The sequence below is a fragment of the Trichoderma aggressivum genome (genome assembly GCF_033847375.1).
Source record: "Trichoderma aggressivum f. europaeum strain CBS 100526 chromosome Unknown scaffold_034, whole genome shotgun sequence".
In the NCBI taxonomy this organism is placed as follows: domain Eukaryota; kingdom Fungi; phylum Ascomycota; class Sordariomycetes; order Hypocreales; family Hypocreaceae; genus Trichoderma; species Trichoderma aggressivum.
The window spans coordinates 249,619-276,918 of record NW_026946400.1 but is presented as its reverse complement, the minus strand read 5'-3'; the positions used below and the strand labels follow the sequence as shown (position 1 = coordinate 276,918).

Below are 27,300 nucleotides of genomic sequence, written 5' to 3'. Positions count from 1 at the left end.
GCCGGAATCGGCCCTCGCGTTCCAAGCGTTGGAGGATATACCACTCGGCCTGAGAATCGGACCTGCTGGAGTGACAATAGCGAGCCAGCTCTGTAAGCTGCCGACGGGAATAGTACTGTGGAGAAACTTGCGACAAGGATGCGAAGCTGGCTGAAGCTACTTACAGAGAAGATAGTCTGTAGTTCTGGCCCAATGAGATATCGAGGTCTCGCTTCACAAAGCCAGTCTTCAAGCTGGATGAGACTCTAGCAGCATCTCAAAACGCAAAGTTTAGGAAGCCGACTAAACTTAATGCTAGCTATAAGGTACTCCGGGGGACATCAGGCTTAAAGCTGGCAGCCTCAACAATTGCAAAGCAAGACTATATGGCGGTAAGAGTGTCCAAGGGAATATTTAAGTCCTCATACAGATTCACCAAAATGAGGTTGTTCAATAGCGAACGAGCTGGGATGATGATGGCCCTATGGCCAACACTTATCGACGTCCCTAACGACAATCGTATCCAGACGAAAGAGATGGCTTGGATATTATCCGAGTGACATACAAACTAGCGACAGAGGCGCATTTGTTCATTATACCTGAAGTATTGTTTGTAAAACCATGGCTTTTCCGCCGGTTGAGTTGCCAGGCACTGTAGCTTTTCCGTTGACGGAGTTCCTGTTGATTCGTCGCTTCAATTGCTCTGTGTGTGTGGATGGCACGACAGTTAGTTTGCATGCAATATTATCCGTTTTGGGCCAGTTTCGATGGCGATAGGCTGAAGTGAGTCCTTGTGTTGCGATTTCGCAGCCACTTGGTTCCCAAACAGATGCAAGCCTCTTTCTGTTTTCCGGAAATAGTATGTTATGTTGGAGAGTGGTGATGTGCGTCTGTATCTGGGAATAGCGACGGGCGACATTGGCCTCGTACTTCGGCATTGAAAAGGTACCGTGGATAGTCTATAGTCCCGGTTTGGGTTGCAGTAGTTCAAGTAGTGACATATAACACCAACATGTCTGAGGGCTCTTACACGGGATGCAGTCCGTCCTATTAGGCAGATTGTACCCATGATCAGTCGATACATACGCCACGTCTGTTCAGCAGCGGAGTTGATGCATCACCGTGCATTTCAGGGGGACCGGACAAAGACTAAAGCCGGGCAACTCGCCGGTTGTGTTTTGTAATGGCAGCATTTTATGGGATTTGTCGAGACAAACATGAGCTTCCGCCACCAACAACCCCGCTCCTCGAGTCCGAAAATATCACCAAGTCCCGGTGTTTGGCGGCCCGAGGTGCTCCATCCGGACGCGCTTTGAGAAACGTCGCATTTCTAATTCGGACTTTAGGACGGAGCTGAGATGCAACCTCTCGCATGGAATTAAGAGATTGACCGAGGGCTGTGCGGACTTGGGATTTTTGAAGGATCGGGAACCTTTGTCTCGGGGTTTGGTACAGGGCACAAGCCGTTGTACATGCAATAGACGTCTGCTTGCGATTGGTTTGTCTGTTGCATGCAAGGAACATTGAACTCATGTACATGTACTTGTTGCTGCTGCAACTGTTGATTGACACCCACAACAGCTGCCCGCTTGGATCGCCTCAATCTCGTTGCAACTCTCGAGTGCGATTGCCCATCTTGCGTGGCTCAAGTCCGCCATGAGCCATTTTGGCCAGAGCACCGTCTTGCACGGGCTTGGCGAGCAGCAGCTGTTGCATCCTGCGTTTGCAGCATTTGCAGCTATAAAGCACCGCAGCTCCTCGCCACTAATTCAACACTCATCTCCAATCCTCAACCGACCTTCTCCTCTGACAGTAAAGCACATTCCCGCAACCTCATCATATCACGTTACTAGGAGATAAAAAGTTTGAAAAGGAAAGAAAAGGAAAGATACACATCATCTCGTCAACATGAGCTACTTCCCTGGTCCTCCTCCTCCCGTGAGCCCGCTCAACCGCTACCGGTTGCTGTCACCAAATGCCTCCGTGAGAGTCAGCCCGCTATGCTTGGGCTCCATGAACTTTGGTTCAAACTGGTGAGTAGTTGACTTAATGCTAAGTATGCGAAAATATACCCGTTGCTGACCATGTAATATAGGAAGGACTTCATGGGAGACTGCGACAAGGCGGCCTCGGAAGCCATCTTGGACTTTTTCTACGAACAGGTGAGAACACTAAGATTGCCGATTTGATCTTTGTCTCTTGCACAAAACGCTTCTTGCTCGAGTGCTGACATCTCGCTAAAGGGGGGCAATTTCATTGATACCTCAAACAACTACCAGTTCGAGGAGTCCGAAGCCATCATTGGCGACTGGATGAAGAAGAGAGGAAACCGCCATGAGATGGGTATGTCTCATTAGAGACCAAGCTGCTCATCGTCCAACATCAACTCACTAAATATATTTCCTAGTTATTGCAACAAAGTACACTACCTGCTACAAATTAGGACCCGTTCGTCCTCATATCGCGGCCAACTTCACCGGAAACGGAACAAAAAGTCTCAACGTATCTGTTGAAGCCAGTCTGAAGAAGCTGCAGACCGATTACATCGATCTGGTGAGGCAATCTACGCTGTATCATTGGTTTCTGGACCATGATGCTAATCCATCATAGCTTTATGTGCATTGGTGGGACTTTGGTACCTCAATTCCGGAGGTGATGCAGTCGTTGAACAACCTTGTTGCGTCTGGCAAGGTTTTGTATCTGGGCATCAGCGACGCTCCCGCCTGGGTGGTGAGGTAAGAATGCACGGAGTTCGTCTTTGCCATCTATTCTTCTGACGTTTTGATAACAGCAAAGCAAACGAATATGCGCGAAACCACGGGCTGCGTCAATTCTCCGTCTACCAGGGACTCTGGTCAGCAGCCAACCGTGATTTCGAGCGCGACATCATCCCCATGTGCAAGGACGAGGGCATGGCTCTCGCCCCCTGGGGATCACTCGGCTCAGGCAAGTTCAAGACGGAAGAGCAGCGCAAGGCCGAAGTCGGACGCAAAGTACAGGCTACTGAAGTCGACATTCAGGTCAGCAAGGTGCTTGAAAAGATTGCTGCGCGTAAGAACACGGTTCTCACGAGCGTCGCTCTGGCATATGTTACTCAAAAGACCCCTTACGTCTTCCCCATTGTTGGCGGAAGGACGATTGAGCACCTCAAGCACAACATTGAGGCCCTCACCCTGCAGTTGACTGAGGAAGATATTGAAGAGATTGAAAGTGCTTACCCCTTCGATTTCGGATTCCCTCACAACATGATGTGGGGTGGTAAAGCACCTGGTCCATCCCAGCAGAAGATTTGGCTTCTTGAATCTGCTGCTCACTATGAATATGTCTCGGAACCCAAGGTCAGTTTTGCCCCCTTCGACACTATCCAGCAATGATGTTTGAGATCTAACAAGCTGTTTGTTTCTGCAGGCTATTGCACCGACAAAAATAGGAGAGTAGAGCGTCCGCTTTAGGTCGTCGTGCTGGAGATGGTTGCCAGGACGCCAGAACACTCAGCAGATCCATTGTGAGCATGGTATTCATACTGGCACCGGCCCTGGCTGGTGAATGAGAGGAAAAGGCGAAATATTTTTGGCCGTTATCCCAGTATTTGGGTAATGAGAAACGAGGGGGTTAGGGATATGCACCCTTGAACTGGGTATAATTTGCTTGAAGCATTTGAGTTAGTTGCATTAGAATAGTAAACAGTAATCCATCGCTTCATCTTTAAGAGCTAATGTGTGACATGGGCACGACGGTGAGGGAGATGACCCGAGTTGAGATTGGTAACCATCTCATTATATTAATGGGTATCTACATTACCTATTTTGGTTTGTGCATAACAGCTGTCACATGGCTATCATCAAATACAAATATCCTATATCCCACCCCAACGCCGACTCGGACTGGCCTCTTGTTCGCGAATCATGGTCGTTCATTTAGCGCCTTTGCCCTTTGCCTCGTTGTCGCCCAGCTCTCGGATGAAAATTGACGTCTGTCCAGCGCCGCTGTAGTCGTTCTGTCCAGTCTCGAATCCAGGGCACACTCCAACAGCTAGATACTTTCCGTCATTCGAGAACGCCAGGGCGGCAACGTTATTGGGGAACTTCTGATACTGTTTTAACCTCCTCTTGGCCTCTGCATCCCACAAAGCCACTGTGCCGTCACCGCCTCCCGACGCAAACGTTCCGTGGACGGAGTGGAACGCAAGAGCGTTGACGGGATAAACGATGTCTCCATCGCCGTCGGGGGCTGCTTGTCTGTGGCACTTGAATGCATATTTCCTGGCCTGCGACTCGGCGGTATCCTCGAACCACTCGACCGCAACACGGCCCTCAATGCTGCTGGTGGCGTATCCGGCATCGTTGGGCATGCAGGACACTGCACGAGTGAGGTATCTGAGAGACGACTCGCGCTGTTGCCAGGGCTTAAGCTCGGTGCTGCCGGTACGGAAGAGCTCGACGATGGAATTGATGTCGTAGATGTTGATGATGCGGCCCGTCATGGCAACGACAACCTTGCTGGGGCTACCAGCTAGGGCTTGGGGTTTGCCCGGAAGGGTAATGGTAATGGGGGTGCTGGAAGGGTCATTGAGGTTGTGCAGGTTGAGAGTGCTGTCCCAAGACGCAGAGACGAGGATACCGTGAGATCTGCTGTATACAACGCGGCGAACGGGGGCGGTGTGCTTGCTCAGGGGAGTTAATTCTCCGGTCTCGAGATTGAGGCTGTCATTCCATGGTCAGCAGGTAGCTCAACTGTCACCGACTTCGTGATCGGGGGCTGGCAAATACCGGTTGACCGTCCAGTCCATGCCCGCGGTGAAGGCCTCATTGTCGTCAGCACCAAAGCAGACGTCTAGAACTGGAGCACGGTGCTCGTATGCGTTGACGAGGCTTGAAGCCTCTGGGCCGTTTGTAATGTCATAGTAGTACACCTTGTTATCCCAGGATGAGACAAGAAGCTTCGTTCCTGAGTCGGGCGCGAATGCGATGGACGATACCGCGTCGCCGGGGGGCGGTGAGAGCTCGTATTGCGTTGCTAACCCTTTGTCAGTTATCCATTTTGAAAAAAAATCAAGCAGCAATTCCTAGACACCGCCGCGGACGTACCTGGAGCCATTGCCAATGCCCATGCTCTGCTATGACGATTCATCAACTCCTTCCAAGATGGAAGCTTTGGATGTTTACTTTGGAGGTCACGTGCAGATAAGCCCGAAGCATGGCTGTGGCGTGGGCATTGGGCGTTATCGACCGAAGCATGAGCCACAACCACCCCGCCACGAAGGTTTGGCTCAAGCGCAAAATACTATCAAAATTGTGACTCCTCATCCCACTTCGAATCTTTTAGAAACGTAGCGTATACAGAAGCTCTGTCCTTCCTACGAGTCGACGTCGAACGAGCCCCGTGGCCCTGGAAGTCTGTCCGACCGCCGTTTTCGAGTAATTCAGCAAATTTCCGAGCGATCACCTTGAACACACGCGTGAGCAGCTACGAGAGAAAGTTTCGGGTCCTATAAAAAAGCCAGCCCCCACTTCCTATTATCCTCTTCTCGCCAACCGACTCCCATTTCCCCAGAGTATCGTCGAACAACACCGCCAAGATGTCTTTAACAAACTGTCGGTTTTACGAGGAGAAGTATCCGGAGATTGACAGCTTCGTGATGGTCAATGTCAAGCAGGTGGGTTTTCACTCCGGATTCCAGAGAGAGAGAGAGGCGGAAAGAAATGCACGGAAAATCTGACAAAAAATCGAAACAATGGATAGATTGCCGAGATGGGTGCCTACGTCAAGCTACTGGAGTACGACAACATAGACGGCATGATTCTGCTTTCTGAGCTGTCCCGAAGACGTATTCGAAGTATCCAGAAGCTGATCCGAGTCGGACGCAACGAAGTTGTGGTGGTTCTCCGTGTGGACAAGGAGAAGGGTGGGTTATCGCCGGTCCCTAGGTCAGATCATGGAAAACGAGGCTCATATTAAATCACAGGATACATCGATCTGTCAAAACGACGTGTTTCGCCCGAGGATATCGTCAAGTGTGAGGAGCGCTACAACAAGAGCAAGATGGTCCACTCCATCATGCGACACGTTGCCGAAAAGACCCAAACTCCCATCGAGTCTCTATACGAGAGCATAGCCTGGCCTCTGAACCGCAAATACGGCCACGCTATTGACGCCTTCAAGCTGTCCATCACGTACGTGGCCAGAGTCAAGCATTCTACACTTTTCTATATGAGTAGCAGACTAACGTGGATGTAGCAACCCCGAGGTGTGGGAGGAGATTCAGTTCCCCAACCAGGTTGTCGACGACGAGCTGAAGCTGTACATCAGCAAGCGACTCACTCCTCAGCCCACCAAGGTCCGTGCCGACGTCGAAGTCACCTGCTTCGGTTATGAGGGTATCGACGCTGTCAAGACTGCCCTGCGAACCGCCGAGGCCAAGAACACAGAATCGATGCAGGTCAAGGTCCGACTTGTTTCGCCGCCACTTTACGTGCTTACTAGCACATGTACCGACAAGGCACAGGGCATCACCCGTCTGGAGGAGGCCATTGTCGATATCCGAACCAGCATCGAAGCAGCTGGCGGCAATCTCACCGTCAAGATGGAGCCCAAGGCCGTTACCGAGAGCGATGATGCCGAGCTACAGGCACTCATGGAGAAGAGAGAGCGCGAGAACGCCGAAGTCAGCGGTGACGAGAGTGTCAGCGACAGCGACGACAACATTCCCGAGACAATCTAAGCGTCTCACAGCTCTATGCCAACAGCGATGAAACTGCGGTTCTACACTTGGGACCGGGGGAAAGCGGATACCATCTTTTACAAACGAAAAAGAGGAAGGAAAAAAGCCGTCAGCGCTCGTATTAAAATGAGAGGCATGAGCCTAGAATTTGGTTTAGGAAGCTTTTGTGGCGGGTAATGGCGTCGTTTTGCGTGACGGACGGTGGAAAAGCCGTGGAGCTCGGCATTTTTGTAAGGGGTAGATTTTGGCAGACTCCGCGACGTCTGATTTACGTGGAGAATCCAAGTATATGAAAAAGAAAAAAAGTCATAAAAACAATCAACAATGTTAAATTGCGCCATGTATTGTGCCCGTAGACATGATGACTGAGGACTGGGTTTGACTCCGAATACATGTTAATCTGGTGTTTAAATGCACTTGTGAAGAGGTCACTGAGGCTCTACTGTGGGATGAGCTAACCCCACCACTAAGCAACTTTTTTCCCAAATCAGTACTGGCAAAGGGCTTAAGCTATTTCTAAGATTGTCAACGCTCTTTATGGATTGATCTACTGAGCTGCTCACTGCTCTGCGACGGCATTTATATAAGCTGTATTGGTCCTCATATTTCTTCTTCACTGCGGTATCCCTCGGGAGCACCTCCATGGCGCTCAATTCGCTATGGGCACGAATAAGAGGTAGCGCAGCCGGAGGCACTCCAAGCTTCTCCCGGACGACGGCGCTGAACCTCATCGGCTTTGCGACGTGGATACCGGTGATTGCGTGGTTCAACCTGCACGTGGCCGAGCTGACGGTTGTGGACGGGTCATCAATGTATCCGTTTATGAATGCGGATAGGGATTCGTCGCTGCGGAGGGACGTCGTGTTGAACTACAAGTGGTCGCCGCAGGAGGATTTGCAGAGAGGGATGATAGTGACTTTGAGGTGAGTTTGTTGTAATCTGTTTTTCAGTGTGAAGATGAATTACGGCCGCTACGATGTATGATGTTTACGAGACTGGAATGTACTGATGCAATCGTCTTATTGCAGGAGCCCTTTTCATCCCGAGGTGATTGCAGTCAAGAGGGTTGTCGCCCTAGAAGGCGATGTCATCAAGACAAAGAAGCCGTATCCCGTTCCAACGGTCAGGATACCGCAGGGACACGTCTGGGTGGAGGGAGATGGTCCGCCGGGCTCGAGTCTGGACAGCAACACGTATGGACCGATTTCAAAGAGGTTGCTGACAGGGAGAGTGACGCATATCGTGTATCCGTTGAAGAAGTTTGGGCCCGTCCAGTGGTGGGAGCATGACAGGCCTTTGGTGGAGTGATCAAGTGCGGGATACCTCAGGGGAGTGTGTACATGTACGAGTATGATGGGGGCTGCTACACATGCATTTGGGCGGCGTCTTTTGGGCAGATGAATGTATCATTAGTTGGAAACAAATACCACTTGTATCAATCAATTATAGCATCTAATTGAATACTATATATATATATGTACGGCACTCAACGTCATGGCTCGCTGACCGAAGCAAAACCCCGTCAATTCACCGGTCACGCCACAGCGGATCAGCACGTGTGGCGCAGCCCAACCACCAAAACCGCCCTATCAGGAGCCTCAGGGCAAAAAGTTCTCAGCGAGCGTTCGGGAGCCCACGCGATCGCCCAAGGCATCGAGACCCTGGAAAGAGGCTTCGCCGTTGAATTCGACCTTTTCGCCATCGCATTTTCGCTCTCCCGCTTGTTTCATTCTCGTCATAAAACAAGGGGAGACGAGTTTTGCTCCCAGTTGCGACTTTGCGCTGTCGTGCGCCGGACTGTTGTTTTTTCTTTTTTTCCCCGAGGACCCTTTTTTTTTCCTTCTTTACTCTTCTTCTTTTTCTTCTTTTGTCATTTCTTCTCTTTTCGCATAGTACCTAGACAAAGCCGAGAGTTCTCTCAATTGGGCGCTCTTTTCCCTCCTTTCTCAAATGTCCGAAGGCCTCTCCAGCTCCTCGCAATTCCCCCTCGCCGGCTTCAACTCTGCGACCGCAAAGCCCGACGGCGCGACATCCAGCGATTCCACTGCGGCGGCAGGCCGTGACACTGCCCTGGAGCCTCGCCATGCCGGCCATTTCTCGATAGCCTCGTCCGACAGCCAATCTGTTCACGCCATGCAGGGCCAAGATGTCGAGGCTGAGGGCCGGCCGCCATATATTCACGTTGGTGCTCCTTCTTTGTTCCTTTGCTGTTCCGGGCTATGACGTTGTGGTTTATTTTGGGCTCTTGCAATGAGGGGTCCTTTTTATATGTGTGTTTTCAGGACTAATGGTTCGATCTTGCAAGGCAATGATTGCGGGAGGCCTTGGAGGCTCAACCGGTGATATGCTGATGCATTCACTGGATACCGTCAAGACGCGACAGCAGGGAGATCCTCATTTCCCTCCGAAATACTCTTCCTTGGGGCGGTCCTACCACACCATCTGGCGGCAGGAGGGCATTGCGAGGGGCTTGTACGGAGGCTGGCTCCCAGCGCTGAGCGGTTCATTTCCAGGCACGCTCATGTTTTTTGGCACATACGAATGGAGCAAGCGGTTCTTGATAGATCACGGCCTTAATCACCATCTCGCTTATCTCTCGGCGGGTGAGTCACAATTGGAACAAACCTGCGGTTCCTCGTTGTTCATGCGAAACTAACCTTGCCCCTTCTCCAGGATTCCTGGGAGACCTGGCGGCTTCCATTGTCTATGTGCCATCCGAAGTCCTCAAAACCCGACTGCAACTGCAGGGACGCTACAACAACCCCCATTTCGTCTCCGGCTACAACTACCGCGGCACCCTCGACGCCGCACGCACAATCATCCGAACAGAGGGTACCTCTGCGCTCTTCCACGGCTACAAGGCCACCTTGTATCGAGACCTACCCTTCTCCGCGCTACAGTTTATGTTCTGGGAGCAGTTCCAGGCTTGGTCAAGAGTGTACAAGCAGAGCCGCGACATCGGCGTGCCCCTGGAGCTCTTAACCGGCGCCGCTGCGGGCGGTCTCGCCGGCGTCATCACATGTCCCCTCGACGTCGTCAAGACTCGCCTGCAGACGCAGGTCAACATACCTTCCGAGCCCGAACATTCACATCGGCCCAAGGACCCCAACCCTCAGAAGCGACTGATATCCACGTCGTCCCCAAGCACGCATAGGCCCAGGCCCGGCGCCATCGCGCTCAAGACGTCATCCGTCTTCACCGGACTGAGAGTCATCTACCATACCGAGGGTATGAGCGGCTGGTTCCGCGGCGTCGGGCCCCGTGGCGTGTGGACTTTTATCCAGAGCGGCTGCATGCTCTTCTTGTACCAGCGGCTGCTTCACAAGCTGGAGGTTTGGATGCCTCTGGAAAATCCCGAGAATGAAGCAGCACTGTAAAAAAAAGAAGAGATATTCCTGCTTGCTCGTTTTCTTTCTTCATTTGCTATTTTTAATTTTCTTTTCATGTACATTGACAGTGAGCATTATGATGCGAAGACATACACCCAGCATTGCGGAGAGGAGAAGCGAATATCGAGAGGCGATATCACCATGTATAAATTCACTAGATGGGAGGAGAAAGGGGGCGATGGAAATAAGAAGAAGACTACTCAAGTTTTACAAAAAAGAACGGCGGAGGACTGATTGGAAGGATTTGGAGCGGACCCGGTCACTTTGTGTGAGGCGTTTTAAGGGGGTTTAGAACTGGGATGATAAGATGGCATTCTTTTGATATATGATATAGATAGAGGGCATGGGAAGGACATACGTGCCAAATCTCCAACATGTTTTATTACTACCATCCGCTCGCCATTCAGTTTGTATTTTGTTGCTTTGTCAAGCATCACTGTATTAGAGGTAGGTTGATGCATTAGAAAGGGGAGCTTTATTTATACATACCACTATCTAACACGGGGGAAACAACATCAACCAAAAGGTATCTCATCTCAAACCAGACCAGACAAAAAAAAAGCAGCAAGATGCAAACAGACGTCGTATCAAAAAAAGATCAATGCCACACGCAGAAATCCCAGGCAGCTACAGCAACAGTATCCTCAACAACCTTCTCTTCTCATGCCTCTACCCCTTTAAAGAAAAGAAAAATCAAGCATCCGGATCACTCTCTTCGACAACTCCCTCCTCCTCAAAGTCCCCCATCCTCTTCATCATGTCGTCTCTCGCAAGACACGTCGCAATCGCCACCGTCAAGGCATTCCACACGCCCAGTCTGCATTCTTGGAAATTCAGGTCTACGTGGTAGTTGATATTCATGTCGGCGTCTTCCTTTGAAGCGTCGGCGGTGAGTAAAATGACAGAGGTAGCAACGATAAAGAAGCCGAACACGACGGGCGGCGGACGAGTGTATGATGTTGGAGGAGCCGACGAGTGGAGCGTTGTTGTCGAAGCCATGGGAATGTCTGCCATTGTGATGTCGTCGTCTGAATCGTCAAACTGTTCCCGTTTGATTGCGATTTCTGCTTCTTCCTCTCGCTTCACGTATACTCTGCCCCTTGCGTGGTCGTTGCCTCGTCTCGTCTTTGGCTCGTCATCTCCGCTGTCAATGACGGATGTTTCTCCGTGGGATTCTGGCTTTATGACGGGCCGCCGCAGTAGTTGGAACAGTTTGTTCATCATCCGTGCGCCAAACGTCCTCCAAGACTTGCTTCTGCCGCCGCCGGGCTGCTGCTCGACGGAGGCTTCTGCTTCAGTCTTGATTTGCGTCTCGACCTCCATGTCTACATCCATGTCAGTTGAATAGCTCCCCTGCTCCGTCTTGATGGCGAGCAAGTCTCGGTGTGCCCGTGCCAACTCTCTCATGCGTGTCTCGACAAAGTCCGCCAACATACGACCTTGGCCGTTCCTATCGACGATCTCGACCGCGACATTGGGGGTGTACTTCAGATGGCTGTAGCCTCCGTCTTCAGCCGCCCAGCTGAGGTACTTATCCAAGGCTGTCTTGATCATTTCGGGCACCTTTCGACGCAGACCCGACTGGCAGTTTGTGCGGACGTTGGCAGTGAGGTCAATGAGTCGTGATAGCGCCCAAGTTGCTACCTCCCGCGTCAGTTTAAAAGCTTCGTCTAGGCAAATAAAGGAGAGGGAACAGAAATTTCTTACTTACCTCGAAATCCGCCTATAGGTCCAGTCGTGTGCGCATACACAATCGGCTTCACCCCCCTCCTGTAACAGAACAAATCCCCCGAAACGGGAACGCCTCGAAAATCAACCTCCCAGTGCAGCGGCAAGAGCGGGATCTCCTGTCGCAGGAACAGAATCTCAAACAGCCGCTCTTCCAGCCCGTTCCACCGCTGGCTGCCCAGATATCGCCTCTTCTCCGTCTCCATGCTGTCCAGGATCGCGCCGTGGACGAGCCGCTCGCCGTCGTCCTCGCCTCCCCATGGCCTCATCGGCGACTGGTGGACTTTCCGGGGCGACTTTGAGCAGCGGTAGGGAGAGCTTCTGGGGGTGGGAGTGCGTTTCTTGGGCGAGGTTTTGTGGTATCGACGGGCTTTTCTGCGTCGAAGGGGGGTGCTGCTGCTGCTACGGCTCTTTTGAGGTGAGGCCGAGATGGTTTGTGTTTTCGTCTCCATGATTGGGTATTTGGGTGTATGATAGAGTCAGAGAGTTCTCGGTACTGCGCATGCTGCTCGAGGACGGTGTTGACGACTGAGTTTGACGTCCCTTTTCAAAGGGTGGACGAAGTGCGTTTGCGGATGGATGACTTGGGGGGGGAGATTCGGTAACTTGGCTAGATGAATGCAATTATAGGGCGTCGTGGGCACTATGAATGTGCTGTGGGAGGTAATTTGGCAGTGCTGGGCAGCTGCGTCGATGCAGTGAGGATGCCAGCAGTCAATTTGCAGCTGTAGGGAGCCGAGCCCTCCAAACAGGCGGAATATATGTAGGTTGCATGAGACTAGAAGCATTTGAACAGCTTCTATCGGAGGTGGATCGATCAATGGCTCTTTCAACCTGAACGATTGCTTTCATGTCGTCGATTTGTTGGTTTCAGTGTATAAAGAGAGAGTCGATTCGGACAAAGGGGGAGCCGGCCGTGCATCTCTCTCTTTGACATCCGTAACAAGACTCGACAAAGTCCTTTCTGAACAAACAACACTGTTTAGCTGTGACTGCACAGCTCGCCATTTTTCATTCATTAACGTTGACAGCTCTAATAATGGCCCGCGGCAGGATGGCAACATGCAGCCAGGGGTCAATGATTGCAGTGAGTCGAGCAGCCATGGAATTGCGTTTGCAGGAAATCAGATTCATAGGTATTCTGCAGAGACCTGAGACTCAATTTATCCATTGCCAAGATTTGCATCGCACTGCCCAGTCAACTCGTCTTCACCCATCGAGTGAATCCATCTACAAAGAGCACTCAGTCCTTCTTCTCCATGTACGGCAAACACGCCTCATAAATGTCCTTGAAGCCAGGGCACTCCACGCTCCTCTGGAACACTCCCTCGTCAATCACCTTGACAGATTGAAGAGATCCCGCAATGAAGAAGTCGCTGTAGCTCGGTCGAGCTCCGAGTATAAACGGCCCAAGCGCCTTGTTTGTCCGCATCAGCTCTCCAACAGCACGCCGATCGGCATCGACCGCCTGCCAGCGCTCCTCTTCGCCCGCGAGCAATTCTTCCAGCGTTTTTCCAAACCGACCCTCGCGAGAGCGTCGGAAGTACTCTTGCGCTCGTGGTGACAAGATGTGAACCTCGCGAGGCATTGCCGACCTGTAAAAGGTTGGGGCTACCAATGAGCGTATCTTGGTCTCGATTTCGGTACCCAGTTCCGAAGTGAGGGCCACCGAAGGCTCTGGGTATGTCGACTCTAGGAATTCCGAAATGGGCTTCGAGTCCATTATGTATTTGTTGGTCGGCAAATGGTGGATGGTGGGCACCGTGTAGTTGAAATTCCCAGAGGCAGGGTCATGGGGAGGCAAGCCGCTGTGTTCCCATGTTATCTGGAGTGCTCAAGTTGCATATTTGTATATTGAGAGTGTAGTAAAAGGGCCAAAAGGGGGCTAAGCAAGAGTCGGTCACAGCATAAAACTTGGTATTCATTGAGAAAGAGACGATGAAGACTTACAGCCCCTTGAGCGTGGGCTCGATATCCGGCATCTCGAGGAAGACTGTCTTGTAGGGAATTTGCTTATAATTGAGCAACAGTCTAATGCGCCAGACGACTGGAGAAAAACAGACGTCTTTGGTGCAAGCTAAATCGTACAAGATAATCTGAGGTCCGGGGTTTGAGACTGCCATGTTGAATGCGATATAGTAAAGACTCAAATTGAAGAGACAAGGTACGAGTGTAGAATCTAGCTCCTGGCTGGTGATTGTGAACAGAGGGAGAACAATTTAAGCCACAGGTTTGGAATGATAGATGTAAGAAATAATGTCCATATGATTTGCGCTTCTATTATACGCAACAATTACACACAACAAAAGTCCCGACAGAAATGAGAGGTTATTTGGCTACATGTCACTTGAATCCTTCGTAGGACGTGGCGATCATGAACGGCTGCTATTGGTGAGGATGGAGGGATATATTGAGCCAACTTTGTGAGCTTTTATTGGCTCATAATATCAACGGCTATATGGCGACGACTAGGACCCTTGTTTAGGAAACGTCCAATCCAATTATCCATCATGCATGCGCTTTGCATGGTTGAGATCCAATGGCAATACACAGCTACAAACAGTACATGGCGGGACGATGGCGATACAGTGTTGATAACACAGTGTCCCATATCGCAACACTGTATCGGCCAATCCTGACCCCACATGGGCAAAACTTTGGACATCGAACTCCGATCTGCAAACTGACTTGATATTGAGATGCCTGTATAGCATCATCTCGACCAGATCCCAATTCAACGCTGCAGCCATGGCCGAGGCAGTGAAAGCCGCCGCGCGCCAATTCCCCGCCTTCAAGCTGGGCCAGAAGCAAGTTTTCTTGTGCGCCAAACCTCCGCAGCCCGTGAAATCCCCTTGCGCAATAACTCACCACCCAGTTCCCCCACAGGCCAAACCATGTCATCACAATGCTCCGAAAAGAACACCTCCCGCCCAACGAGGCCTGCTTCAAGGTGCCCCTGCGATTCACAAAGTTTGACCTGCGAGACTACCTGTGGAACCTCTACGGCGTCGAGGTCGCCGCCGTCCGGTCCTACGTCAAGCAGCAGCCGCTCACCCAGCGCAGCACCAGCTCGCGCTCCTGGTACCGGCCGCAGCCGCAGAAGATGATGACGGTCGAGCTGGCCAGGCCCTTCCAGTGGCCCGAGGTGCCGGCGGACCTGGAGCCCTGGAGCAACGAGCTGTGGAAGATGCGCGAGGACACGATTGAGAAGCGCAACGAGGAGCAGCTCGTGCGGCAGCGGTTCCAGATCCCGCTCAAGAGCCAGGAGCCCGTGCCCAAGGAGCGGGCGGAGCTGGGCAACTTGGCCAAGAAGATGCTGGCGGGAGAGGTCAAGTGGGAGAACAATGTTGTGTTGGATCCTAGGTGGGATCAGATTCTGGGCAAGGACAAGGCTGTGAAATCAGCGGAGAAGACGACGACTACTTCATGAAATGGAATAAAATTGAGAAAAAAAAAGGGAATAATGGAAAACGGAATACCAAATAGAGGGAGCGAGCACTGGGGGTTTTCTTCTTCTATTGGGAACATACAGGAAAAGAGGGGATGATGGCAACTCGGTAGCCAGTGTACGACTTGGACGCATAGCATGTGCATGTATGTATGTATGTACCTTATGTATATTACTCTTGAACTTGAACAAAACAGCCTCAAGGTCAATTCTTTCTACTTTGGACAACGATCTCACGGCATTAACATTACATCAACGTCAAGATTGAACCCAATGCTCCGCTGCTTGAAACCGCAACACTTGATCCCCCCAGCTCCACCACCCACAAGTCAGATTCCGTGCAAACACTTCCAAAGCAGCGTAATCCCTCCCAAGAACATCCTCAAACAAGAACCGAAGGCTCGGCTTCCGCGAGTGTACGTCGGGCACCGCCACAATGACTCGAGGCTTAAGCCTGCTCGGAGCTTTTGCGCCGATCCGCTTTGCTATGAGGAGCGTCTCCCACGGTTTCCTCCATGTCGACTCCATATCGAACATGGGCTCGCCAGATGAAGTGATCTTGAGCCACGTCCATTGTGTTACCAGCTCTAGACCCCAGGACGCAAAGAGCCCTCTGGGAGAGGTGACGAGGTCGAAAACACTAGACTTGTTCGTGATCCAGACAGCTACTAAGCCGTCGGGGGCAAGATGTAAGGGAACAGGGATGCTGAGGAGAAGCTGCTGGATATCCGTGAGATTATAGGCAGTGTTGTAACTACCCGTCTTCTTCCTGCGAACAGATCGATTGGGCCACGGAGGATCAAGTACAACGAGGTTGAACTGCGGTGCCGTGTCGATGAATGTCTGCCGCAAGTCTTGGATCGTTCCGTGGAGATATTCAGCTCCAACCGGAATCCCGATGCGACAAGCCTCAGCCGATTCACCACCGGTAGCATCAGCACCGGCATCAACAGCAGACACCCCTTCTTCCCCTGCAGAATGACAAACCCGGTCCAGCAAAAACGGCCCCGAATACCGACCCCGAAGCTCATCCAACGCGCCCCGAGCAGCCGCCGCAGCCATCAATTCAGCAATTTGAGCTCCCGCAGACGGCGAATGGCTCGCCGACGCCCCATTGCGCGGCTCCGGGGTAGCAAGAGGCTCCAGCGGGGGAGGCCCGGAGACGATGCGAGCCGCGGGCCGGTGGCCGGGGGGAACTTGGGCTTCTTCTAGGGAGCGAGGAATGTCGAGCAGGACGAAGGCAGGAGAGTCATTGTTGTTGTTGTTGTTGTTGTTGCTCGATTGGAAGAGGATTGACGATGGTGGTGAGCTGGGAGGTGCTGTCTCATATGTGCTGCCAGAGGCCATGTCGGCGCATGAGATTATACAAACATTATGCTGTAATCAATGACAAGCATATATTGCGTATCACAAATAAAGAGACAAAGCCATTCGAAAAGTCACTGCAGACATATATGGCAAGCAAAGGCAGATGCTTTTGGTCATGGAAAGTGAACAAAAGATTACACTTACCAGCGTTTTAGCGCTAGTACTGTGTATAAAGGGCCAATAGGATTACATCAATCACACTCGTTAACACAATTGGCTAAAAATGACAATACCGACTCTTTCATTTTCTTTTTCTTTATTATCTTACTTTTACTCGTCCTTTCACTCTTCTCTTCTACCCCTTGTTAGAAAAGAGGAGTGAATGGAAAGAAAAAAAACCAAAACGCCGTCGCTCCAAAACGAAACAAGGAAAAATGTATACGTGCTGATTGTGTTGTACATTCTCTCCCAAACCACCAAATAGCCCTAGCTGTGCCATGGCAAATGCCTCGCGCCTTTGGGGCATCTTTGTTCATCCTTTCCAACCCCTTGATACCACTCACGATTTCCCATCCTTTTTAACCTTGCCAAAAGGACCAACAGGGTTTTGGCTTATATGGACGCTGGGGCAGCGTCTTTCCTCCATCCCTTGCTCCGCATGTTCATCTCAATAGACTTCCAAATATACTCCACAACCTCCTTATCTCTAAACCGCGAGGCAACGTCGTCTTCGCCTCGCCAGCGGTCTACACTGGTGCTCATGACACGATGGCCCCAGCCGCGGATATTATCCGGCGGCAGGTCGCCTCTCCATCCGACGAACACGCCCATGGTGTGCTTGAACAGCTCGTTGGGGCTGCTCCACTTGTAATTCTTGAACTGCCACGTCTGGCCTGTTGTAAACACCGCAACGATGCGGTTCCAGTATTCGGGCTTGAACTGCTCCGACCCCTCGACAAGGATGAAGCGCATAGGTCGGTTGGGGTCGATGCCGGGAATGATGCGCTGGACGTGAAGCATCGAGGCGGTGGACGCTCCGGCATCAGGAGGCACAAACTTGCCGTCCTCGAGGAAGGATCGGGCATTGGACATGCGCAGTAGAGACGAGGCGGATGGAGAAAGCAGGATGATGGGGTCAGGGCGTCGGGAAGGGCCCTTTTGGTTGATGGAGAGCGACTGCGTTGAGCCAATAGCGGAAGAGGACTGTGACTTCTTTTGAATAAAGGGAATGGCGAGTTTTCGGACGTGAGAAAAATCCTAAAGGCAGCGTCAGCCAAGTTCCCACCAGTACACGGCGTACAAGCAGCTCCAAGTAAGGCATCGATTCACTTACCGTGGGTTTGATGCCCCTCAGGACCGTGTTCCGGTCGCCCATCCGGCGCTCGCCATCGTACACGCTCGCCAGCCGCGGGTCAATTGTCCCCTTGCCGGACCTCGCCTGCGCAGCCAAGGCCGCAGCACCAGTCTTTGAGGACGGAGCCGCTCCAGCAGCCGCCGCGCTCGCATCACCGGCCAAGGGCTTGATGTACTCGCTTTCTTCACTGGCACCTTCCAGCCAAGTAATCAGATCTAGCCTCTCGATGAAGCCCAGATTCTGCACCTTGCCGCTCGACCCGTTGGCGGCGAGGTCGTCGTTGAGTGTTGTCGCCGAGGCATTGTATTCCGGAATGGCAAGCTCACGGTTGAGCCAGGCAAAGTAGATACTGCGCAGGTCGACGGGCTTGTCGCTCGAGATGAAGCGCGTGGGCGAGTCTATCGGCAAGGGGAGGGAGAGCCCTGTGAACTGCAGGTGCGTGGCCTTGGAGAGAGGGACTTCGGGCGCCGCTGCATCGGCAGACGCGGTCGGGATGAAGGGCTGGCTGCTCGAGATGGACTGCCGAAGGACAAGGAGGGGATCGTGGTCGGTGGGCGCCATGATGGACGCGAGAGGCGCGAGGGCGGGAAAAGGACTTCAAGCTTTGTAGGAGAGGCGGTCGACTGGGGGAGATGGAAGAGGGCGGTGCTGTCAATGATTGATTGTGGGAGGCCAATTGATGCGCCGCGTAATCGAGAGAAGAGGCCCGCTGGTGATGAGGCTGTAGGGGGACGATACTGTAGTTGGGAGATGTAAGTTGGTGAAGAGAGGTTGTAGCGCAGCAAGGCTGAGGGAGGCTAAAAAGCTGCAGCGCCGTGTCGGCCAATGAGATTGCAGCTTGACCTCTCAGCCAGGATAAGTGAGATGGTGCCCATTGGAGGGACGTTTAAACGCTGCTTTAATGGTGAAACTCGGTGAAATTGAATAAAGGGATTGCTAAAGTTCTATATTTGTTGTATGCATATATAGTGAGTACTATCAACTATTTGCCAGTGCATCATACATATTAGATATGAGCAGCTCAGTTTGGAACGTGAGGCGCCTGGTTCAGCACCACCTCACTTCACACATACCCGATTAGTAAAATGAATGACCACCCAACAAATCACGGCACGGCAGAATGCATTGAATGCAACTCTATTGCATTCTACGAAAACGCTCTGAGCTGTTTTACATGTAACCAATCCCACCATGTCCCGCACTCTAACCGGGCTCAACCTCAACTCCGTCCTTTCGAGGTACCCTTGGAGGCTCAATGATACAAAAAGAGAGCAACAAAGAAGACAAAAAAAAAAAAACAGAAATCTTTACACGTAATGCTTTACAACCCAAAAGACAGAAAAAATTCGCCAACGCCAGTACAGCCGTGCCTTCGTTTTCCTCTTTCTTTATATACCAAAAACAAGCTTCATGCGTTCGTAGGTGTAGAAGCTCACCGCCGCCAAGGGAATCACCTTGACATACCCAATCGTGAGGCCGACGAAGAAGCCACGGAAGCCGCGCTCTCGGAGGATCATAGCCGCCGTCTCGCCGACTCGTAGCCTTCGGCCATCGCCAACAGCGCCGCCAACCTGCATGCGTCGTCGGACAACCTCCAGAGGGTAAGAGCTCGTTTGAGAAATCATGCCGGCTACGCCTCCGGCCGTGAGTTCGGCCCAGGACCGAAGCGGTGCCGCCTTGCCTTCTGGGTGGTTCTTCTTTTTCGGCAGAGTTGTGTGCTCGGCGATGGAAGGATGGCGAAGAAGGTCGGACATGGTGTCGTGAGTGAGGAAGGACACGCCAGCATACGGCAGCATGCCGAGCATGGTGGGAGCAAATCCCCGGTAGAAATTCACAAGGCCGACTCGCGGTGCAACGGATTCGACGACAGAGGCGGCTGAGTCCACGGCGGCAGCGATTCCAGGTGAATTCGGCAGTTTTGGTGTTCGGGTTTTTTCAACGGGGTGTTCATTATAGATTTGGCGACAAATGGATGTCAGGGATGACCGGCCATCTCTCCTGGTCTCAAAGGCGAGACGGACCCGAACAACTTCCAAGGGGTATGTGAAAAAGACAGAGGTCACGCCGGCAAGACTACCACTGATTAGTCGTCGAAATGGCGTCTCGTGGTTTTTGTCGGGAATAATCATGGAGCGAATCTGCTCGTAGGCGAGGAATTTAATGCCGGCATAGGGGAAAATTCTGAGGAGGGTGGCTGAGTGGCCCCTGAAGAGCCCTCTGCCGCCTTCTTGGAGGTATATGTCTTTCATCGCGGAAGCGACTCCAAACGAGGAGCCGGTGTATTTTGCAAATTGCGGATTGCTGGTCTGGAAGAGAATTTTGACGCGATCGAGAGGCGCCACTGTCGTTTTGGCCTGTCCATGAAGCGGTTAGCAAAGACAATTCCTGCACATTTCGACTGATTCAGTCTCCCAGGCAAGAAAACTCACAGCGCATCCTGCGATACCCCCGGCGACACCGGACCTCCAGATATAGTCCCACGAGCGAGTCTTTGCGCGCGAGGCCACGGCGTCGTCGTTTGCAGCGGAAACGGCAGCCTCTTTTCTTCTCGGCACAGGAGCCGAAGCCGCAGTGCCAACCACAGTCGCGCCATGCTGTCGAGCTTTGTCGCGTGCTATGTCGGCCATGGAGCCCGCATCCGCATAGGCGGACGGCATTGCGGCGCAGTGGCGGATAGTTTTGCGATGACCAGACGAGTCTATGGAAACGACATGCCCGCAGAAGTCGTTTCAGATTCTTTGAAGCAAAAGAAGGAGGGCAACAAAAGGAGGATGCGAAGACAAAAGGGAAAATCGCAGCAACGGTTCAACGGTTTAGCGAGGCCAAATGCTAAGGCTAAGGGGCAAATGATTGTAAGGATCAAGGAAAACAAAAAGCTGGTCAAGAATGGATAGCGGATCGAAACTCCGGCTCCGAGAGACGTCATGCGCCTGTGCGCACTTTGGCGATACCTGTGCGGTACCTGCGTCAACGCACGCTGCCTGCCCATGTGACCAAGTCACTCAGGGGTTACTCTGAGGGGAGCTTTCCAGGGCGTGGGGTTCTCCGGACCGCTGGAGAAAAAGCTGGAGTGCTGCCGAGCCGAGAAATACCGAGTCAAGAGCCGTTGTGCCGTGGACAGCCATTGGGGCGAGTGCTGCGACAACGGCTCTTTTGTCACCGGTTACAAATACGGTGACACCCATTAATCACTTTAGAATTGAAGAGGCGAGGCAGATTTGGGATACGGGGTTTAAAGAGTGAATTGGGCAGTAGATGGATTGCCTAATTAGTCGGTAGGTGGACAATCAATAACTTGAACTCAATCACATGCAAAAGACCTCACCATCCATTGCATATTCCTCAGTGATGGACGGACCAGTTTCACCCATTGTCAGAAAGTTTTCTTGCTCCAGGAATTAAAAATCCCCCAAAAAAGAAGAAGAAAGAAATACACTCAACAGCTGCTCGTATGGCTTGTGCCTCGGTCACGTTGCGACCTGGTCGTACGATTAAGCTGGGGTCTAATCACCAGCTAACAACGTGGGCAGATTTCCCGCAAGCACTCGGCCCACTTCCCCAGTCTCCTCCGCAGAGTTAAAGATGCGTGGATCGTCCAGGTTTTGTGCCGAAACAAGCGTCCAGCATGCTGAATGGCATATGTTGAGCTCGCACACTGTGGTAAAGCAGTACCGAGTTCGCCAAAGTCCTTCAAAACGGCATCACTGGGTGGATTCGGCTATATGGCAAAGTGTCGGATAAAGGAGAATACAAGTCAGAATCATGGGTGTTTCTTGCAATTGGGATGTCTCAGATATGTCATCACTCGCAGCAGCAATAATCTCTCACTGCTCTCGCCAATGATCACCAGGGTCCCCAACTTGACCTAGGGCTCTTCTGCCAATATTTCACTAAAACGGAATCACATACGTCAACGCTGGAGAAGTGGCCATCAACTCCCTTTCTCTGAGTTAATGAACCGAATGCTCGAATTAATCTCAATGGGCTTTGTTTAATTCGGCAGTCGAGATCGTCAACGCAACAATAGCCCGCTCCCTTGCACTTCGGCATCCAAATCTATTAAAAATATTGACCTATTACTTTGTGGTAGATCTTCATTGTAAAGCCGCCGGAAGGAAATCAAAGTTCTTCTCAGATTCATTACCCAACATGGCAACATAAAGTGTCAATCTTTTCATCTAACATCCTTCTTTGGCCATCTCAACTACTACGTCTTCTCCTTAACAGCAGCCTATTATTAGTAGCATTGCCCTGTGGAGGCCGCCCCCAGACTTAATAATAAAAATAATGAAAGCCATACTATATAGAGGACGTTGGTTCTTATCAAGGATGCCTTTCCGTTGACACAGTCGGAGGCAGAGATTTGACAGGACTGCCGAAATTCCACAATTTATGGCGAGCTATGCATCCAAGGGCGCACGCAAAGCCCGCAAATACCTCAGTTCAGGCTCGAATATATCTCCTAACCCCAAATGTAGTGATGTTTGCCATGGGGAGTACACCTCTTCTTTTTGGTTGTGGTAGCTGGACGGAGGATGTTGCGTACAGAAAAGGGGTGTTTCACTTCAATTGGAGACTAACATCGACTTCTATATGCATAAATAGGGGGGAGCTCTCTATTCATAAGGCGCCCCCGATACTTCCAAAAACTGGACTCGCTTTGTTCACCTGTAGATGGTCCGCTAGGCAGAATGTTGAAGTCCGCCAAAACCATCTACATCTCTCCCCATACCCTTTAAGAGCACCTCGTACAGTAGCAGAGGTTGGAGATAACCTTGCTGCAGCCGGTCAGCTCTAAATGGCAGTTTAGAGACTCAACAATGCCAAGAGGCATCTACCAGCGACAAGTTCGTCTCGGGGTCATCTTCCAGTAGGAACGAGACAATGACGTCTTGGAAAGTCAAAGAACCAAACAAGATGTAACCGGCGAGATCTTTCAAGTCCCAGTCGCTTATGAATTTTTGAAGCTCCCGAGATGAGACGACTTCGGTCTCAAGCGGTTTTTAACACATGTTGAAGGCAAGTTGAGAAGCGCACATGGAATAATTGCCGCACATACTACTATCTCGACTCTATACGACATCATAGAACAGTTGGTTTCGGTCTGCTTTATGATTGGGCTCCTAAATATTGACAGTGAAACAAGTAACTAGGTATGATATGGGTTTGACATCAAAAAGAAGCCAATGTCGGATGTCGGACGTGTTCTAAGCAGCAGATGGCGATGAACTTCTCCCTAGATATCCAGGCATGTCATGAAGCTTCAAGCGCCTACGACCCTCGGCTGGTAATCAGACATCCATAAAATACAATAACCCCTTTTAATTGATGAAACTCGTGTCTCGCTCTTTAATTCAGTTGTCAGACATTCTTCTCGCTTCCCAGTGTCATTTACTGATAAACCGCCACGCACGACAGAACCTCTGCAATCCTTCAACACAATCAATCTCAGGGGTCTCCAAAAGATCAGGGTGACTTTTCGAAACATCGTCCACGACGCCATCGATCCGCACAGAGATGAAACTCGAAAACCTCTTCATAGCCTGGACACTCTTTCGCCGTCATCTCTGGGATACACTCATCTGCCGCTACCCAGTAGATTAAACATCCACCTCTCTGACGGAAATCTTTCCAAGAGCGATCAACGTTACATAAATGCCATCGTTGATCCCCACTCTAGTAGCGCTTAATCGCCGATTGAGAGGTTAGATAGACTAATAATGCATATAATCAGTCGTGGCTTCTTCATCAGTTCGAATCTGCTTAGAATCTTCAGAGAAGAACATTTCTTTGTCGGCTCCTCTACACAGAGTACCTTAGCTTTGCCAATATTCTTCAAAGAGGCTTTCTGGATGATTCCATTATTGAGAATGAGTAGGCAGTAGAGTTGAATCTAATCCCAAGCCAAGAGTATACTTAAAATTTCATCGCAACACATAATCCGCCTCTAGATCTGTATATAGGATGTATTCTGTTATATATGGAGAAGCTTCATCTCTACTTCATAGCTATACTCTCGTGTAGCTCAACACACTAACCCTGCAAATGCCATATCGAAAGAAATCGCCGCACTCTATTTGAACAACAACCGCAGTCGTCATCATGCAATCAGATGCTCTCCCTTCCACGACGATCCCCATCTTCTAAACTGGTTAAAGTTTGATACAAGCCAAACCGGACAAGCCATCCTTCACAAAGAAACAAAGCCCGCGCTCCTAGACAAATTATTGCTAAAACGCCATGTTCCTAGCCAATGATCCTGACTCGATAAACGGATCCTGTCACGATGCCTATCTTCCGTCCGGCTTGGGACGACCAGGATATCGGACCCATCATGAATCATGCGACCAGATCCTTGATCGCGTTTCATGACGGACCCGCGATTCTCTACGGTATCGCCTTCGGTGTAGCTTCAAGGAGGTCCTTACAAGATACGTAGGCAGTCGTCGATAAACTAACTGTAGTTTTACCAAAGCTATATCCCTCTTACTTCATGTTGTATTCACGAGGATCCCCCGCACAACGCTAACCTGGCAAGGAGCACAAAGAACAAACTCTACATTGTATCCTCATTGGGTAGCTCGCTAGTCCGTGATGAGGTCGTTGTTCGCAAAAGGCCGCCCTTCTCGGTAATTGATGCCTCGTGGCCAGGGCTCTACCGACGGGCTCCTCCTCCTCAATTATCCCTGATTAGGGAAACACGGCACAAACACACCTCTGCAACGAATCGTGCGCATAGGGTATGATCACATAGTGGCTCCGTCGTCTACCGTACGTGTCTCGACCGGAGATGATTCCAGAGAGAGAAAGGCTTCCGGCGTGCCGTGCAAAGTACACAATACCAAGTAATGGATAACGACCGCGGGCGGCAGCGAGTGTCATTGCACAAATCTCGGCCGATGGAGGCTTTACTGCCGATTCCACTGGCGTGCCCAGCCGAACGAGGTGGTATCGCTCCATAGGAAGCCCGCAGACAGACAGGTACGCGTGTCACTCTGTGTATGTTGGTGTATGCTGTGATGCCCTTGTCCATGGGAATCGAAACCGGGATCGTGCAGCAGGAATGCGAGCAAATGCATCTGTCCGTCTTGTAAACGGAAAAGTCTCCTCAATCTCGATAAGCCCGGTCCCGCCCTCTTGTGCGTGCACAGGCAGTCCAGACCGAGGGGGGCATATAAGATGAGATGACCATACGGAGCCTTGCCGTTGCACGTCGTATTGATGCGGCTTACATGTATGTACGAGTATGAGTCTGCTATCAAGGGCTTCGATCGTGCCTGGGCAGACCCCTGTCCGGAATCACAATGAATTCTAGAAGAGAGAATCGACAAGAGGCGAGGTTGATGAGTTAATGACCTACCTATTGCAGGCCACGCACGCACGCACGCACGTTCATGTAGTGATTGTTGCCTGCTCAAAACGTCGTTGACTAGGGGTCTTGGGTTAGGCTTAGGCTACATGTATGTCGACCCTTGCATATGACATGCCATGTAGGTACGGAGAAGAGCGCAAGCTCAATGCGTGCGGCCTCGGCAGATCTGCGTCAGACAGCAGGCCTCGGTCTGAAACATTACCTACTTACCCATAATATAGAGGAGATGCTCGATTGCGAATATGCATAGCGCGCGCGCATGTAAGCCAAACGTCGCAAACGCTTCCTCTGGGGGACGGCCAAGGCCGACTTTCGAAGCAAAAGAGCCGCGGCCTAGCAAAGGCGCAGAGCAGAGAAGCCCAAGCCACGACGTCCGGCCGGCTATCGAGGAGAGCTTGTCGGCGGCAGTCGAACCAGCCACGCAGCGGAGTGGCTTGAAAGATTTCGCCGTTGGAAAGACTGGAGGAATCCTTTGTAGGAACGAAGGCGTTTGAGCCGCGGACCGCTCTGGTTCCTCTGCAATGCCCAAAGCAGAAGCACCCATACCAAGCTCCATGTCTGCATTGGGACAGGCAGATGGCCTCGGAGAATTTTCAACGGCGTGTCCGGCCAAGGTGAAGGACAGCATTTCGGGGGTGTCCGAATAGGCAACACAGATGCTCTGACGGTCTGTTGACGGCGATGCGCCGATATTTCGAGGGCTGTCGGTGTCGGTTATAGAAGCACACGGATCAATGTGTACTCCGTAGGTAGGCATTGCTTTGCGCGCTGAGGAAACGTTGCAGCAAGTGCTCGTACCATGATAGCCCCCGAGTTCCAGGGTGACGACAGGCATCTATATCGCTTGTTTTCTCTCTCTTTCATGCAGGACATTTCAGCAATGCTTGCGCTCGGCCAAGCAACGGCGAATATGGGTGCGGCATGTCCTTGTTCTGGCAAGTGGAAACCTGCATCACAATGGCAGAGCCGCCATGGAGTTGAGCAACATGCATCAGTCCCATATGACGAGATTGGCAACTCCGGCATCACAGCGCCTTGGCCGTCCGGGGATCTGTGTATGAATATGCAGGCTCTGCTGCAGACGCGGCGAACCGGCATGCCTGTACCGAATGCTACCGTACAGTACTCTTGATGCCCAGAGAGCGACATCGACAGTTTCATAGGCGAGAAGATGGCGGGAAGTGGGCGGAGTGTTTTGAGGGGGCTTGAAGTTCGGCGAAGTCCTGACGATCACATCATTTTCCAGCCGGAAAAAAAATAACAGGGAGCCCGAGCCAAGTTTCGAGTTGCTGATATTGAACCAAGGACTGGCGGCAGCTCTGCACGTATGATGCCTACTCCGACGCACCAGCTAGATAGGCAGGCCGGTAGTAGCGTGTGGCGAGTGATGGCGCCGATGTGATGTCTACGAGTACTGTATGTCAACTGGAAATCATACTCGTACCTAGCTGTATTCCGTCTGCGGCAACAGATGCATAACTGCAACTGTGCATGCAGGGCAGGCAAGATTCTGTGTGTACTGATATCGTGACGCCCCCACGTGTGCCATCTCATGAATCTCGCATGGCTGAAAGTTGGGGGCCATGGAAAGACTAGATTCAAGACAAAACCCACATGGCAGCCCCGGGAGGGAAAAAAAAAAAAGAAAGAGGAAAAAAGCTGAGAATTCTCCTAGCGGGCTGGGATCAGGCCCGGTACGTACTCGTACTTGATAGTATCAAATCAAAAGCTGAGGTGCTACTGTAGACCAGTTTGCTGATTGCTTTTGACTCGTGCGGTGGGGGGGCGATGGAGGTTTGTTTGCAAAGATGGAGAGATCACGTTGGACAAAAGGTGGACTTTGGGGGCGGTCTGCACCGTCCGTCCTGTCATGACAAGCCCGTAGCAGGTACTGCGACAAGCGTGTGGAGATGGCGGAGCTTGCTAGTAACTCGTACATGTGCTGGAGTATCCATTGCCTGGCGGTAAAGGTTGAGCTAAGACTCGAGTTGAAGTGAATCA

At 51.5% G+C, this 27,300-nt stretch overlaps 12 protein-coding genes across 12 annotated transcripts; 5 read left to right on the top strand and 7 right to left on the bottom strand.

The window, feature by feature from the left end:
- Positions 1-1,887: 1,887 nt before the first annotated feature.
- Positions 1,888-3,353, top strand: Triagg1_7636 (uncharacterized protein; the record flags this gene model as incomplete). The annotated part of the gene is made up of 6 exons (XM_062902393.1): positions 1,888-2,012; positions 2,075-2,141; positions 2,223-2,322; positions 2,387-2,532; positions 2,590-2,714; positions 2,771-3,353. The coding sequence occupies 6 exons, from the start codon at positions 1,888-1,890 to the stop codon at positions 3,351-3,353; spliced, it is 1,146 nt and encodes a 381-aa protein (XP_062753461.1).
- A 539-nt stretch (positions 3,354-3,892) lies between these two features.
- Triagg1_7635 (uncharacterized protein) lies at positions 3,893-5,076 on the bottom strand (the record flags this gene model as incomplete). Its single annotated transcript, XM_062902392.1, has 3 exons — positions 3,893-4,682; positions 4,749-4,995; positions 5,067-5,076. The coding sequence occupies 3 exons, from the start codon at positions 5,074-5,076 to the stop codon at positions 3,893-3,895; spliced, it is 1,047 nt and encodes a 348-aa protein (XP_062753460.1).
- Positions 5,077-5,557: 481 nt separating this feature from the next.
- Triagg1_7634 (uncharacterized protein) lies at positions 5,558-6,700 on the top strand (the record flags this gene model as incomplete). The annotated part of the gene is made up of 4 exons (XM_062902391.1): positions 5,558-5,635; positions 5,722-5,884; positions 5,945-6,152; positions 6,217-6,700. 4 exons carry the CDS (start codon positions 5,558-5,560, stop codon positions 6,698-6,700), a joined length of 933 nt encoding a protein of 310 aa, XP_062753459.1.
- A 642-nt stretch (positions 6,701-7,342) lies between these two features.
- Triagg1_7633 (uncharacterized protein) lies at positions 7,343-8,008 on the top strand (the record flags this gene model as incomplete). The annotated part of the gene is made up of 2 exons (XM_062902390.1): positions 7,343-7,623; positions 7,729-8,008. The coding sequence occupies 2 exons, from the start codon at positions 7,343-7,345 to the stop codon at positions 8,006-8,008; spliced, it is 561 nt and encodes a 186-aa protein (XP_062753458.1).
- A 642-nt stretch (positions 8,009-8,650) lies between these two features.
- Triagg1_7632 (uncharacterized protein) lies at positions 8,651-10,077 on the top strand (the record flags this gene model as incomplete). Its single annotated transcript, XM_062902389.1, has 3 exons — positions 8,651-8,881; positions 9,006-9,303; positions 9,374-10,077. The coding sequence occupies 3 exons, from the start codon at positions 8,651-8,653 to the stop codon at positions 10,075-10,077; spliced, it is 1,233 nt and encodes a 410-aa protein (XP_062753457.1).
- A 705-nt stretch (positions 10,078-10,782) lies between these two features.
- Positions 10,783-12,269, bottom strand: Triagg1_7631 (uncharacterized protein; the record flags this gene model as incomplete). The annotated part of the gene is made up of 2 exons (XM_062902388.1): positions 10,783-11,729; positions 11,801-12,269. The coding sequence occupies 2 exons, from the start codon at positions 12,267-12,269 to the stop codon at positions 10,783-10,785; spliced, it is 1,416 nt and encodes a 471-aa protein (XP_062753456.1).
- Positions 12,270-13,060: 791 nt separating this feature from the next.
- On the bottom strand, positions 13,061-13,940 carry Triagg1_7630 (uncharacterized protein; the record flags this gene model as incomplete). Its single annotated transcript, XM_062902387.1, has 2 exons — positions 13,061-13,625; positions 13,768-13,940. 2 exons carry the CDS (start codon positions 13,938-13,940, stop codon positions 13,061-13,063), a joined length of 738 nt encoding a protein of 245 aa, XP_062753455.1.
- A 625-nt stretch (positions 13,941-14,565) lies between these two features.
- On the top strand, positions 14,566-15,247 carry Triagg1_7629 (uncharacterized protein; the record flags this gene model as incomplete). Its single annotated transcript, XM_062902386.1, has 2 exons — positions 14,566-14,636; positions 14,704-15,247. 2 exons carry the CDS (start codon positions 14,566-14,568, stop codon positions 15,245-15,247), a joined length of 615 nt encoding a protein of 204 aa, XP_062753454.1.
- A 276-nt stretch (positions 15,248-15,523) lies between these two features.
- Triagg1_7628 (uncharacterized protein) lies at positions 15,524-16,612 on the bottom strand (the record flags this gene model as incomplete). The annotated part of the gene is made up of 1 exon (XM_062902385.1): positions 15,524-16,612. The coding sequence occupies one exon, from the start codon at positions 16,610-16,612 to the stop codon at positions 15,524-15,526; it is 1,089 nt and encodes a 362-aa protein (XP_062753453.1).
- A 573-nt stretch (positions 16,613-17,185) lies between these two features.
- Triagg1_7627 (uncharacterized protein) lies at positions 17,186-18,488 on the bottom strand (the record flags this gene model as incomplete). The annotated part of the gene is made up of 2 exons (XM_062902383.1): positions 17,186-17,830; positions 17,907-18,488. 2 exons carry the CDS (start codon positions 18,486-18,488, stop codon positions 17,186-17,188), a joined length of 1,227 nt encoding a protein of 408 aa, XP_062753452.1.
- An 827-nt stretch (positions 18,489-19,315) lies between these two features.
- On the bottom strand, positions 19,316-20,584 carry Triagg1_7626 (uncharacterized protein; the record flags this gene model as incomplete). Its single annotated transcript, XM_062902382.1, has 2 exons — positions 19,316-20,281; positions 20,357-20,584. The coding sequence occupies 2 exons, from the start codon at positions 20,582-20,584 to the stop codon at positions 19,316-19,318; spliced, it is 1,194 nt and encodes a 397-aa protein (XP_062753451.1).
- A 4,917-nt stretch (positions 20,585-25,501) lies between these two features.
- Positions 25,502-26,056, bottom strand: Triagg1_7625 (uncharacterized protein; the record flags this gene model as incomplete). The annotated part of the gene is made up of 1 exon (XM_062902381.1): positions 25,502-26,056. One exon carries the CDS (start codon positions 26,054-26,056, stop codon positions 25,502-25,504), a length of 555 nt encoding a protein of 184 aa, XP_062753450.1.
- Positions 26,057-27,300: the final 1,244 nt, after the last annotated feature.